At 42.3% G+C, this 12,661-nt stretch overlaps 1 protein-coding gene across 6 annotated transcripts in view; it reads right to left on the bottom strand.

The window, feature by feature from the left end:
• Positions 1 to 2,923: 2,923 nt before the first annotated feature.
• Positions 2,924 to 12,661, bottom strand: part of LOC112612992 (zinc finger protein 461) — a 121,332-nt gene continuing 111,594 nt past the window's right edge. For 2 of the 6 annotated variants that reach the window (XM_025368043.1, XM_025368041.1), the window contains exons 5-6: positions 9,434 to 9,502; positions 3,961 to 5,351 (exon numbers count right to left, since the gene is read on the bottom strand). In XM_025368043.1, the coding sequence (XP_025223828.1) occupies positions 3,961 to 5,351; positions 9,434 to 9,502 (1,460 nt within the window). Of the gene's footprint in view, positions 5,352 to 9,433; positions 9,503 to 12,661 lie in introns of all 6 variants that reach the window. The other 4 variants (XM_025368038.1, XM_025368039.1, XM_025368040.1 and 1 more) reach the window with 3 other exon arrangements.

Raw genomic sequence — 12,661 nt, 5'->3', positions numbered from 1 at the left:
GCAGTGGCCGGATCTCAGCTCACTGCAAGCTCCGCCTCCTGGGTTCACGCCATTCTCCCGCCTCAGCCTCCCGAGTAGCTGGGACCACAGGCGCCCGCCACCTCGCCCGGCTAATTTTTTGTATTTTTTAGTAGAGACGGGGTTTCACTGTATTAGCCAGCATGGTCTCGATCTCCTGACCTCGTGATCCGCCCATCTCGGCCTCCCAAAGTGCTGGGATTACAGGCTTGAGCCACCGCGCCCGGCCTTTTTTTTTTTTCTTTTTTGAGACAGAGTCTTGCTCTGTCACCCAGCCTGGAGTGCAGTAGCACGATCTCGGCTCACTGCAAGGTTCGCCTCCCGGGTTTATGCCATTGTCCTGCCTCAGCCTCCCAAGTAGCTGGGACTACAGGCACCCGCCACCTCGCCCGGCTAGTTTTTTGTATTTTTTAGTAGAGACGGAGTTTCACCGTGTTAGCCAGGATGATTTCGATCTCCTGACCTCGTGATCCGCCCATCTCGGCCTCCCAAAGTGCTGGGATTACAGGCTTGAGCCACCGCGCCCGGCCGAATGTCTCATTTTTTAAAATAGAAGACAACCTAACCACTAGTCATTCAGAATAGCAATGGGAAACATAATAAAGTCCCATGTTCTACATTACAGTACATTGATAATTCAGATTCACATATTTGTCTGAAACGATCTTTCCTAAACTTCAAAAAATCAAGGTTTTTATTTTGAAACAATTTTAGAGTATATGCAACTGCAATAATAATACAAAAAGATCCCATGTACCCTTGACCAAGTTTTCCCCAATACTAATTATCTTGAAAAACTGTACATCACAAGCATGATGTTGACATTGAATCAAGACACAGAACATTTCCATTACCACAGGATTCCTCATGTTGCAATTTTTTTTTTTTTTTGAGATGGAGTCTCCCTCTGTCACCCGGACTGGAGTGCAGTGGCGCCATCTCAGCTCACTGCAAGCTCCGCCTCCCGGGTTCACGCCATTCTCCTGCCTCAGCCTCCCAAGTAGCTGGGGCTACAGGTGCCTGCCACTGCGCCCAGCTAATTTTTTGTATTTTTTTTATTAGAGATGGGGTTTCACTGTGTTAGCCAGGATGGTCTCGATCTCCTGACCTCATGATCCATCCACCTCGGCCTCCCTGGATATTTGACTATAATGACACTTGCCAGACATTTCATCCAGAGGCAGGAAAAAATACCATCTCACAGAGAAGGGCTGCAAGAGACAGTTATGGGAGAATCGTAAATACAAAATTTTACTCTGGAATAGTTTCTAAAGACCTAATTGTGTAAGGTACAACTACAAAGTCAATAGACAAAAATGTAGAAGAATTTCTTCGTGACCTTAAAAAAGAAAAATGTTTCCTTTTTTCTTTTTTTTTCTTTTCTTTCTTTTTTTTCTTTTTTTTTGAGACAGAGTTTTGTTCTTGTTGCCCAGGCTGGAGTACAGTGGCACGATCTTGGCTCACTGCAAGCTCCATCTCCCAGGTTCGAGAAATTCTCCTGACTCAACCTCCTGAGTAGCTGGGACTACAGGCACCTGCCGCCACGCCCGGCTAATTTTTTTTTTTTTTTGTATTCTTAGTAGAGACGGGGTTTCACCATGTTAGCCAGGATGGTGTCAATCTCCTGACCTCATGATCTGCCTGCCTCAGCCTCCCAAAGTGTTGGGATTACAGGCGTGAGCCACTGCACCCAGCCTCATGTTGCATTTTTATAGCCACATCCACATCCCCCTTGACCTCACTCCCTCCTTAACCCCTGTCAATCACAAAAAGAGACTAAATTTCATGAACTTATTGACTGAATGAAACAAATTTTGGATTGCATAGCATGATACAAAATATGTAATGTTAAAAAATGTACACACAAGGAATTCTGTTCTCGACAGTATTGTTGGACAAATAAGCAAAAGACCTTCTAAAAAGACAGTAAGAAAAGGTAAACATATAATTCAGAGGATAGACAGAGAAGGGAGAAGTGGGCAGAGAATGAGGGAAAGGAATATTTTAAGTGGAAATAGTTGAGAATTTTTGAGAATCAATGAAGGATGTGAATTCTTGGATTCAGGAAGTAAAAAATAAATCTCTGAAATATAAATATACATAAATCCACCCTACAATACAGTATTAATGAAGTCACTGGTTTCTTTCTGTCCAAAGGATTTAAAAATTTTACCTGGAATATTCATGGAATACAAAAGAAAGTGGTAGCAGTGACTGACCCTAGAAAGCATGGACTGAGATACCCAACCCAAACTAGCCCACTCTCCCATAGGCCAAAATCCAGGCCTTCTTAGAAAGGGCAGAGGCATGGTTCAGAATGGCAGAGATGTCGGACTAGCCTGGAAGTCAACCTCTTGGTAGACGGCAAAAGCCATCTTCAGAGAGATGCCACTACCTCTTATTACTTGCTGTGAAGCCACCTAAGTGCGTGTTAGAGGCTGGTCCTGCTGCGTGTCACACACTACAGGAGCCAAGGGCTACTGCTGCAAGCACTACAGGAGCCTGACAAGAGTGAAACAAAACTAAGAAGAGAAACAACCTCCTCCTCTAGTGTCCTCCCCGCACTCTACTGGCAGAAATTAACATCATGCCAGGTGACAAAGGAGAAATGTTCGCAGAACCCAGTTCCAATACTGTAGAGCAGGCAATGAAGGATTCGGAGCCGAGAGGCAGTAAATTGATGGTTAACACAAAGTTTTTAAATTCCTGGAATATATTAAAAAATGAAGTGGGCTGGGCGAAGTGGGTTACGCCTGTAATCCAAGCACTTTGGGAAGTTGAGGTGGGTGGATCACCTGAGGTCAAGAGTTCAAGACCAGCCTGGTCAACATGGTGAAAAACTCTCTCTACCAAAAATACAAAAAGTAGCTGGTCATGGTTGCACACACCTGTAGTCCCAGCTACTCAGGAGGCTGAAGCAGGAGAATTTTGAAACTCGGAGGTGGAGGTTGCAGTGAGCCAAGATTATGCCACTGGACTCCAGCCTGGGCGTGTCTCAAAAAAAAAAAATGAAGTGGGCCAAATGTGGACTTACGAAGAGAATGTGTAATAAATCACGTATTATGAATAACCTACTTTTGTCCTAAAATTTATGAAATTTACATGAAATATTCCTGTTAGAATAAAAAGAAACTGCTAGCAGTTGTTGCACCTGTGGAGAGAAGGTGAGTGGCTATAGAACTGGATGTTAGGGGAGAATTAATTTTCACATTTTTGGTAATTTTTGAATTTTATAATGTGTGCTTCTATTAAACAAAAAATTTAGAAGGTTTTAAAAAATAAATGTGATGCCAAAATACATACGCCAGATACTCTTTAATCCCACTGTTGGGAATCTGCACAACAGAAACAAAAGAAGGTAAAACTAGAGTTCCAGGTGAACATTAGAAACAACTTAAATGTCTGTTGTAGGTAATGGCTCAAAATACAGACACATTCCATGGTAGAAATATTCTGAACCTTACAAAGAATGGGTTACATCTTTATGTACTGACCTGGAAAGGTATTCATGATTACTGTGAAAAGGACAAGATGCTGTCAAATGTCCATATAGGGGGTAAAATCTCCTCCAAACACATGCAACAAACACTTTCTGTGTACAGGCTGTTTGAGCATAAAGGAAGAAGAAATACACATACTGGTTATCGCAGAGATTTGTGGGAGGAGAGGAAATTGTTTTCATTTTATTTATGCTATATTTCACTGGTTTCAGTGAAACATGTAATTTTAGAAAATTTATTCTCAATAACGGTTAATACAGTAACTCAGAAACAGCATTAAAATGAAAGCAAAATTTACACTTTAATTAGTTTTCTATTTTCTCACTTAAAAACATTTGATTTTCAAGGATTATGTAAATAAATCAATACTAATGAAACATGGTGGCTTACCAACATTTTCCTTAAATAAAACAAAGACAATGTATATTTCCATCAACAAATTTCATGCTAGACTAGGATGGGGAGGGAGGAGAGGAAACCTGACGGGCTTCTCACCAGTATGAAGAGTCTGACGTAAGTTAAGTTGTAATCCATGATTAAACGCCTTCCCACATTGATAAGGTTTCTTTCCAGAATGAATTCTCTGATGGTGCGAGAAGCTTGAATGATAGCTAAAGGCTTTCCCACATTCCTTACATTCATAGGGTTTCTCACCAGTATGAATTCTTTGATGTTGAATAAGGTGTGAATGAAGTCTAAAGGCCTTACCACATATCACGCATTCATGAGGTTTCTCACCAGTATGAATTCTCTGATGTCTTTTGAGGTGTGAACACTGTCTAAAAGTCTTCCCACATTCTTTACACTCATAGGGTTTCTCACCAGTATGAATCCTCTGATGTAGGGTTAGTTGTAAGCCATCACAAAACGCCTTCCCACATTCATGACATTCATAAGGTTTCTTGCCAGAATGAATTTTCTGATGATGCGAGAAGCTTGAGTGATAGCTAAAGGCCTTCCCACATTCCCGACATTCATAGGGTTTCTCACCAGTATGAATTCTCTGATGTATAGTAAGATGTGAGCGATGCCTAAAAGTCTTTCCACATTCTTTACATTCATAAGGTTTCTCACCAGTATGGAGTCGCAGATGTTCAGTAAGTTGAAAGCCACGAATAAAAGCTTTCCCACATTGCTTACATTCATAGGGTTTTTCACCAGTATGAAGTCTCTGATGTTGAGTAAGCTGTGATCGCTGTCTAAAGGCCTTCCCACATTCTTTACATTCATAAGGTTTCTCACCAGTGTGAATTCTTTGATGTAGAGTAAGTTCTGAGCCATAATTAAAGGCCTTCCCACATTCGTTACATTCATAGCGTTTTTCACCATTATGAATTCTTAGATGTTGTTTAAGTTGTGAGCAATGAACAAAGGCCTTCCAACATTCTTTACACTCATTGCATTTGTCACCATTTTGAATTGTCTGTTGTTTAAAAAGGCATGGTGTATTAACCATTTCCATGCATTCTTTACATTCGGAAAGTTCTTTAGAATGAGTTCTTTTGTGGTGACTAAAATATAAATGGTAACTGAAGATTTTTCTACACTTTTTACATTCAGAGATTTTCTCTCTATCATAAAATTCTTGAGTGAGTAAAGTATGTTGGCTAAAAATGGGCATGTTTTCATGGTTAATCATAAGTTGTCTAAAATAACCCTCCTCTTGTCCCTGATGTTGCTCAAAATGACAGTTGCCTTCCCAGATATCTCTGAAAATTGATCTCTCAGGACTATGGCTTTTAAATTCCTCCACGTTAACCCACTGGAATAATTCTGTTTCATAAATATCACTTTTTGGAGGTAACTTCTGGGGCTCATCTCTGGACGCCAAGTCTGAAAGATAAGAAATACATTTTAACTCCTGATTTTGTACTATAAGAGAAATAAAATATCTATGGTAGCAATGAGAGATAACTGCAAATAATTCACATAACAAATAAAAGGCTTGGAGAACTCTTACGTGGGTAAAGGAGCACAGGGAAATGAGATCACTCAAATGAAGGAGTTAATTAGGGAAATAAGTCAGTTCAATGGTGCTGAAATTTTGATCCGCCTCTGAATTACCTTGAGAGTTTGTTGCAATTATGGATGTTTAGGAAACATTCTAAATCAACTCAACTAGAATTTAAGAGAGTTGGTCTTAGAATGAGGTCAACTGAGTCCGAGTCCATATGCTTAACACTATCAGGCCAAAAGTTTATGTGGCAGATTGTCAGCTGTTGCCAGATATCTATTTTCCTTTTTAAAAAATATCAATTGAACCCACGGCTTTTTATTTGAGAATAAAACTGCCAATATAAACTCTGCATTCCCCAAGCTCCTTTACAGCTGGGAATGCCATGCAACTTGGGTTCTGCCTAAAGAAATACAGAAATATTAGGTAATACCATCTGAGTTCTTTCCTTAAGAGTCAGGTGGCCCAAGCCCTATATTGCTTGTTTTCCCTCTTCCTCAACAAAGCTGATGGCAATATTGATTTGCTGTCATGTCTGTCACATAATGGTTTTGCAGAGTAGGTACCTTTCCAGCTTGGATTTTAATGCAAGAGAAAATTAAATTTCTATGCCTGGGTTATAGACATTGTCTCAAAAAAAGAAAATTTAAACATCTATATGGTTTTAATTACAATTGTTCTGGGTCTCTGTCACAAGCAGCTTAATCTACATACATACAAATACAGCTTCCCATGGAAATTTTAAAACTTCAGCTCCTTGTCATAAGAATAGAAGGCTTCTACTAACCAATATAATCTCATTTTGAGTCCAATTCCTTTTTATTCATTAGGCTATAACGAAATTAATCTGTCAACAACTAGGACATGCCAAAGCTGTTCCTATGTTAGAGCTTCATAGCCTCTTCCATGTGCTAAGAATCTTTTTGCCTAGATTTTTTGTAAAGCGGGCTTCATTTCATCCAAGTCTCAGAGTAAAAGTCACTTCCTCAAAAGTGTATCCCCGATAATATTACCTAATGGAGTCCTTCCTGAAGTACTACTGGAATTACATATTCATTTATTATTCATCTTTTTAATATTTGGCCAGGCATGGTGGCTCATACCTGTAATCCCAGAACTTTGTAAGGCCTAGGCAGGTAGATCACTTGAGGTCTGGCATTCGAGACCAGCCTGGCCAACATGGTGAAACCCTGTCTCTACTAAAAATACAAAAATTAGCTGGGCATGGTGGCACGTGCCTGTAATCCCAGCTACTGGGGAGGCTGATGCAAGAGAATTCCTTGAACCGGGAGGTGGAGGTTGCAGTGAGCCAAGATCATGACACTGCACTCTAACCTGGGCAACAGAGTGAGACTCTGTCTCAAAAAAAAAAATATATATATATATATGTGTGTGTGTGTGTGTGTGTGTATTTTTTTTTACCCATAAAGCTACTCAAGGATAGAGAAATCACTATAAAACCAACCTTTACAATATAATAAGTATTCAATAATCAGTTGCTGAATAAATGAATTAAATTATTAAGGAAAAGGAATTAAGATGAAGAGAAACAATACAAAGATAACAGTTGACAATCATAATAATTTAATGCCCTTAAATTTGTAATAACTACTGAATATCTCTCCATGTTTCTATTCACTCCTACATCTACTGCACTGATTTTATATATAAACACATACGTGGCCGGGCGCGGTGGCTCAAGACTGTAATCCCAGCACTTTGGGAGGCCGAGACGGGCGGATCACGAGGTCAGGAGATAGAGAGACCATCCTGGCTAACACGGTGAAACCCCGTCTCTACTAAAAAATACAAAAAACTAGCCGGGCGAGGTGGCAGGCGCCTGTAAGTCCCAGCTACACGGGAGGCTGAGGCAGGAGAATGGCGTAAACCTGGGAGGCGGAGCTTGCAGTGAGCTGAGATCCCGCCACTGCACTCCAGCCTGGGCCACAGAGCGAGACTCCGTCTCAAAAAAAAAAAATAAACACATACGTAAATAAACCATGTACTTGCTTATCTATAACAAGCCACTCCAACTGAGTGGCTTAAAACAGTAAGCCATTTATTATTACTATTACTACTGCTGTTGTAATTATTAGTGAAAACCAAGTCATGCTCTGTCACCCAGGTGAGAGTGGGTGCAGTGGTGCAATCACAGCTCACTGCAGGCCCGACCTCCTGAGCTCAAGAAATCCTCCTACCTCACTCAGCTTTTGGAGAAGCTGAGACTATAAGGGTGTGCCACTATGCCCTGCTAATTTTTAAATCTTTTTTTTTTTTTTTGTAGAGAAAAGATCTCACTTTGTTGCCCAGGCCGGTCTTGAACCCCTGGTTTCAAGTGATTCTCCTGCCTCAGCCTCTCGAAGTGCTGAGATTATAGGCACGAGCCACCACACCAGACCCATTTATCATTATTGTCTTTCAGTCCCAAGGATTAACTGAGCTCAACCAGGCATTCCTTACTTGGTGTTTCTCCAGTGACAGTCACACATTGGTCAGGCTGGATCATTCCAATAGCTTCCTCACTCACATGTCTGGTACCAGACCTGAGGAAATGTGTAAAGCTTGGGACTGTACCAGCTGTGATGCCTGGGGCTTTCTATCCTTATGTGGTCTCTGTACATGGTATGCCCAGCATAGCTGTTTCAAGGTAACAGATGCCCTCTTACCTGCAACTCAAGACTCCAAAAGCATATGGGAAATGCAGGGAGGGAGGGAGGGTATGTGAGCATATGCCAGGCACAAGCTGTCTACTTTTATGACCTAGCCTCAGAAATCACAAAGTATTTCTATTTGTTGGAAACAAGTCACTTAGGGCTGTCCCATTTTCAAAGCAGGAAGTTAGACTCCATTTTTTTTTTTGGTGGGGGTGTTCGAGGACTGTCACAGAAATGGCAGACATGGTGTGTGTGTGTGTTTTTTGGTGGGGTAGGGGCACAGAGTCTTGTTCTGTAGCCTAGGCTGGAGTGCAATGGTGCAATCTCGGCTCACTGCAACCTCTGCCTCCTGGGTTCAAGCGATTCTCCTGCCTTGGCTTCCCAAGTAGTTGGGATTACAGGTGCCCACCACCATGCCCAGCAAATTCTTGTATTTTTAGTTGAGACAGGGTTTCACCATGCTGGCCAGGCTGGTCTTGAACTCCCGACCTCAGGCGATCCACCCGCCTTGGCTTCCCAAAGTGCTGGGATTAAAGGCATGAGCCACCGTGCCCAGCCAGCAGACATATTTAAAACAACCACTACACTCACACACATACTTATTAAGCACAGATATAAGCACACACACACACTTTTCTACATCACTTCCTTACAGAAGACGTTTTTACTAAGTGAACATACCTGTGAAACCACCACTTAACCAAGAAACAGAACATTACCAGGAACCCAGAGCCCTCAAGGCCCTTCCCAGGCTTACCTTACCCACCAAAGGTAACAGTATCCTGCCTTCTTACACCATGCAGTGGGTTTTTGTCTCTTTCTGAATTTCAAATAAATGGAATGATATAGGATGTACTTTTTTTCTCCAGCACCTTCTGTCCAGTACCATGTGTGAAGTTCATTTGTAATATTACATACAGTAGTAGTTTCCTCATTTTCATTACTATATAGCAGCAGTACGCAATGGGTGGTCCCAGGACCATGGAGGGTACCTGAGACCCTATCAGGAAGTCTATAAGGTCAAAGCTATTTTCATACTAATGTCTTTTTCAAAGACATTATGAAAAAAGACAAATTTCATACATTTGTCTTTTTTGACTTATTCTCTTACCACTGGACAGGGGAGTTTCTGAGAGACTACTAGAAGTGTGATAACATCACATTCTGAAATCTAACAGAATGCGTGATTATGTGTTTCTGTGTGTTCTAGAAGTTTCTATAGTAAGTTTGGGGAATAAACATGTACGTTCAGAGATTAGTTTTGTTATCAGTACTTCTACTGTGCTCTTAAAAACTGTATTTTATACCTGCTTTTATGTCTGTAGCCTCATTATTGTCCAAGAAATTATTGTGAAATCCCCAAGTTTTCCATGTACCTACATGGAAACAAAAGAATACTTCATTTTAGAATAATATTTTATTATACAATAAAAAGAGAATATGTATTTCTTTTTTTTTAATAGACAGAGTTTCGCTCTTGTTCCCCAAGCTGGAGTGCAATGACACAATCTCAGCTCACTGCAACCTCCGCCTGCCAGGTTCAAGCAATTCTCCTGCCTCAGCCTCCCGAGTAGCTGGGATTACAGGCACGCACCACCACGCCTGGCTAATTTTTTGTATTTTTAGTAGAAATGAGGTTTCACTGTGTTAGCCAGGCTGGTCTCAAACTCCTGACCTCAGGTGATCCGCCTACCTAATCCTCCCAGAGTGCTGGGATTACAGGTGTGAGCCACTGTGCCTGGCCGAGAATATGTATTTCTTTTTTTTTTTTTTTTTTTTTTTTGAGGCAGAGTCTCGCTCTGTCGCCCAGGCTGGAGTGCAGTGGCGCGATCTCGGCTCACTGCAAGCTCCGCCTCCCGGGTTCCCGCCATTCTCCTGCCTCAGCCTCCCGAGCAGCTGGGACTACAGGCGCCGCCACCACGCCCGGCTAATTTTTTGTATTTTTAGTAGAGACGGGGTTTCACTGTGTTAGCCAGGATGGTCTCGATCTCCTGACCTCATGATCCGCCCGTCTCGGCCTCCCAAAGTGCTGGGATTACAGGCTTGAGCCACCGCGCCCGGCCGAATATGTATTTCTTATACTTGAAAATGGATGTTGGGTTTTTTTGTTTTTTGTTTTTTTGGAGACAGAGTATGTGTTTTTTGGTGGGAAAGGGGCACGGAGTCTTGCTCTGTGCCCCAGGCTGGAGTGCAATGGTGTGATCTTGGCTCACTGCAAGCTCCACTTCCTGGATTCAAGCAATTCTCCTGCCTCAGCCTCCCAAGTAGCTGGGATTACAGGCGCAAACCACCGTATCCGGCTAATTTTTGTATTTTTAGTAGAGATGGGGTTTCACCGTGTTGGCCAGGCTGGTCTTGAACTCCTGACCTCAGGTGATCCCCCCGCCTCAGTCTCCCAAAGGGCTGGGATTACAAGTGTAAGCCACCGTGCCTTGCCAGTTTGTTTGTTTTGAGATGGAGTCTTGCTCTGTCACCCAGGCTGGAGTACAGTGGCACAGTCTCAGCTCACTGCAGCCTCTGGTTCCAGGTTCAAGCAGTTCTCTGCCTCGGCCTCCTAAGTAGCTGGGATTACAGGCACATGCCGCCACATCGGCTAATTTTTTTTGTATTTTTAGTAGAGACGGGGTTTCACCATGTTGGTCAGGCTGGTCTCGAACTCCTGGCCTCAAGTGATTCATCTGCCTCATCCTCCCAAAGTGCTGGGATTAGAGGTGTGAGCTACCGTGCCTGGCCAGGTTTCTCTATTTTTTGAGACTACTTTTATTATTAAAATATCTGGCCTGGTGTGGTGGCTCACATCTGTAATCCCAGCACTTTGGGAGGCTGAGATGGGAGGATTACTTGAGTCGAGGAGTTTGAGACCAGCCTGGGCAACATAGCGAGACCTTTTCTCTACTAAAAAAAATAAAAAGAGAAATATCGTTGGGTGTAGTGGTGTGTACACCACCTGTGGTCCCAGCTACTTGGGAGGCTGAGGTGGGAAGACTGCTTGAGCCTGAGAGGTCCAGGCTGCAGTGAGCTGTGATCACTCCACTGTACTCCAGCATGGGTAAGAGTGAGAGACCCCATCTCAACAACAAAAAAGTTCTGTTGNTACTCCAGCATGGGTAAGAGTGAGAGACCCCATCTCAACAACAAAAAAGTTCTGTTGTACAACCCTGTGCCCACACTTGACAACACTGCATTGTGCACCTAAAAATCCACTAAGAGGGTAGATCTCATGTAAAGTATTTACAACACAAGAAAAATTTTAAAAGTGTTTACATATTTAATAAATACTTTTTTCTATTTCTTAGCACATAGTACCAATGTAAATAAATATTTATGATAGCAATCATAGTTAAATTTCTCAATATTTGTTTTTGAGAAACACTTTATTATTTTTTGAGAAACACTTTATTTCCCACTTTATTGAGGGAAAATTGACAGTTAAAATTTATATATTTAAAGCATACAACCTGATGATTTGACATACATTTACATTGTGAAATAATCACCACAGTCAGCTAACTAACATATTCATCACCTTATATAGTTAACTGTTTTCTTTTTTTTTTTTTCTGGTGAGAACATTTAACATGTACCCTCAGCACATTTCAAGTATACAATACAGTACTGCCAACTAGAGTCATAATATATTATGTCAGATCTTCAGAATCCACTCATCTTGCACAACTGAAGCTTTATTTTATTTATTTATTTATTTATTTTTGAGATGGAGTCTCGCTCTGTTGACTAGGCTGGGGCGAACTCAGCTTACCGCAACCTCCGCTGCCCGGGTTCAAGTGATTTTCCTGCCTCAGCCTCTTGAGTAGCTGGGACTACAAGCATGAGCCACCATGCCTGACTAATTTTTGTATTTTTAGTAGAGGCGGGGTTTCACTATGTTGGCCAGGCTGGTCTGGAACTCCTGACCTCGTGATCCACCTGCCTCGGCCTCCCAAAGTGCTGGGATTACAGGCGTATGTGCCCGGCCGCATAACCGAAGCTTTATACTTTTCGACCAACATCTCCCCATTTCCCCTACCCGTCTCATTATTCTGTTCTCTGCTTCTATGACTTTGGCTATTTTTGGTGCTTTCCTTTTTTTTTTTTTGAAATGGAGTCTCACTCTCACCCAGGCCGGAGTGCAGTGACATGATCTCAGCTCACTTCAACCTCCACCTCCTGAGTTCAAGTGATTCTCCTGCCTCAGCCTCCTGAGTTGCTGAAACTACAGGCACACCCCACCATGCCCGGCTAATTTTTGTATTTTTAGTAGAGATGGGGTTTCACCATGTTGGCCAGGCTGGTCTCAAACTCCTGACCTGAAGTGATCTACCCGCCTCGACCTCCCAAAGTGCTGGGATTACAGGCGTGAGCCACCGTGCCTGGCAAGATTTTGACTATTTTGTTGTTGTTGTTGCTGCTGTTGTTGTTTGAGACGGAATTTCACTCTTGCTGCCCAGGCTGGAGTGCAATGGTATGATCTCAGCTCACTGCAACTTCCGCCTCCCGGGTTCAAGCGATTCTCCTGCCTCAGCCTCCCGAGTAGC

The sequence above is a fragment of the Theropithecus gelada genome, chromosome 19, assembly GCF_003255815.1.
Source record: "Theropithecus gelada isolate Dixy chromosome 19, Tgel_1.0, whole genome shotgun sequence".
Classification (NCBI taxonomy): Eukaryota; Metazoa; Chordata; class Mammalia; order Primates; family Cercopithecidae; genus Theropithecus; species Theropithecus gelada.
This window is presented reverse-complemented; position numbering and strand designations above follow the sequence as displayed.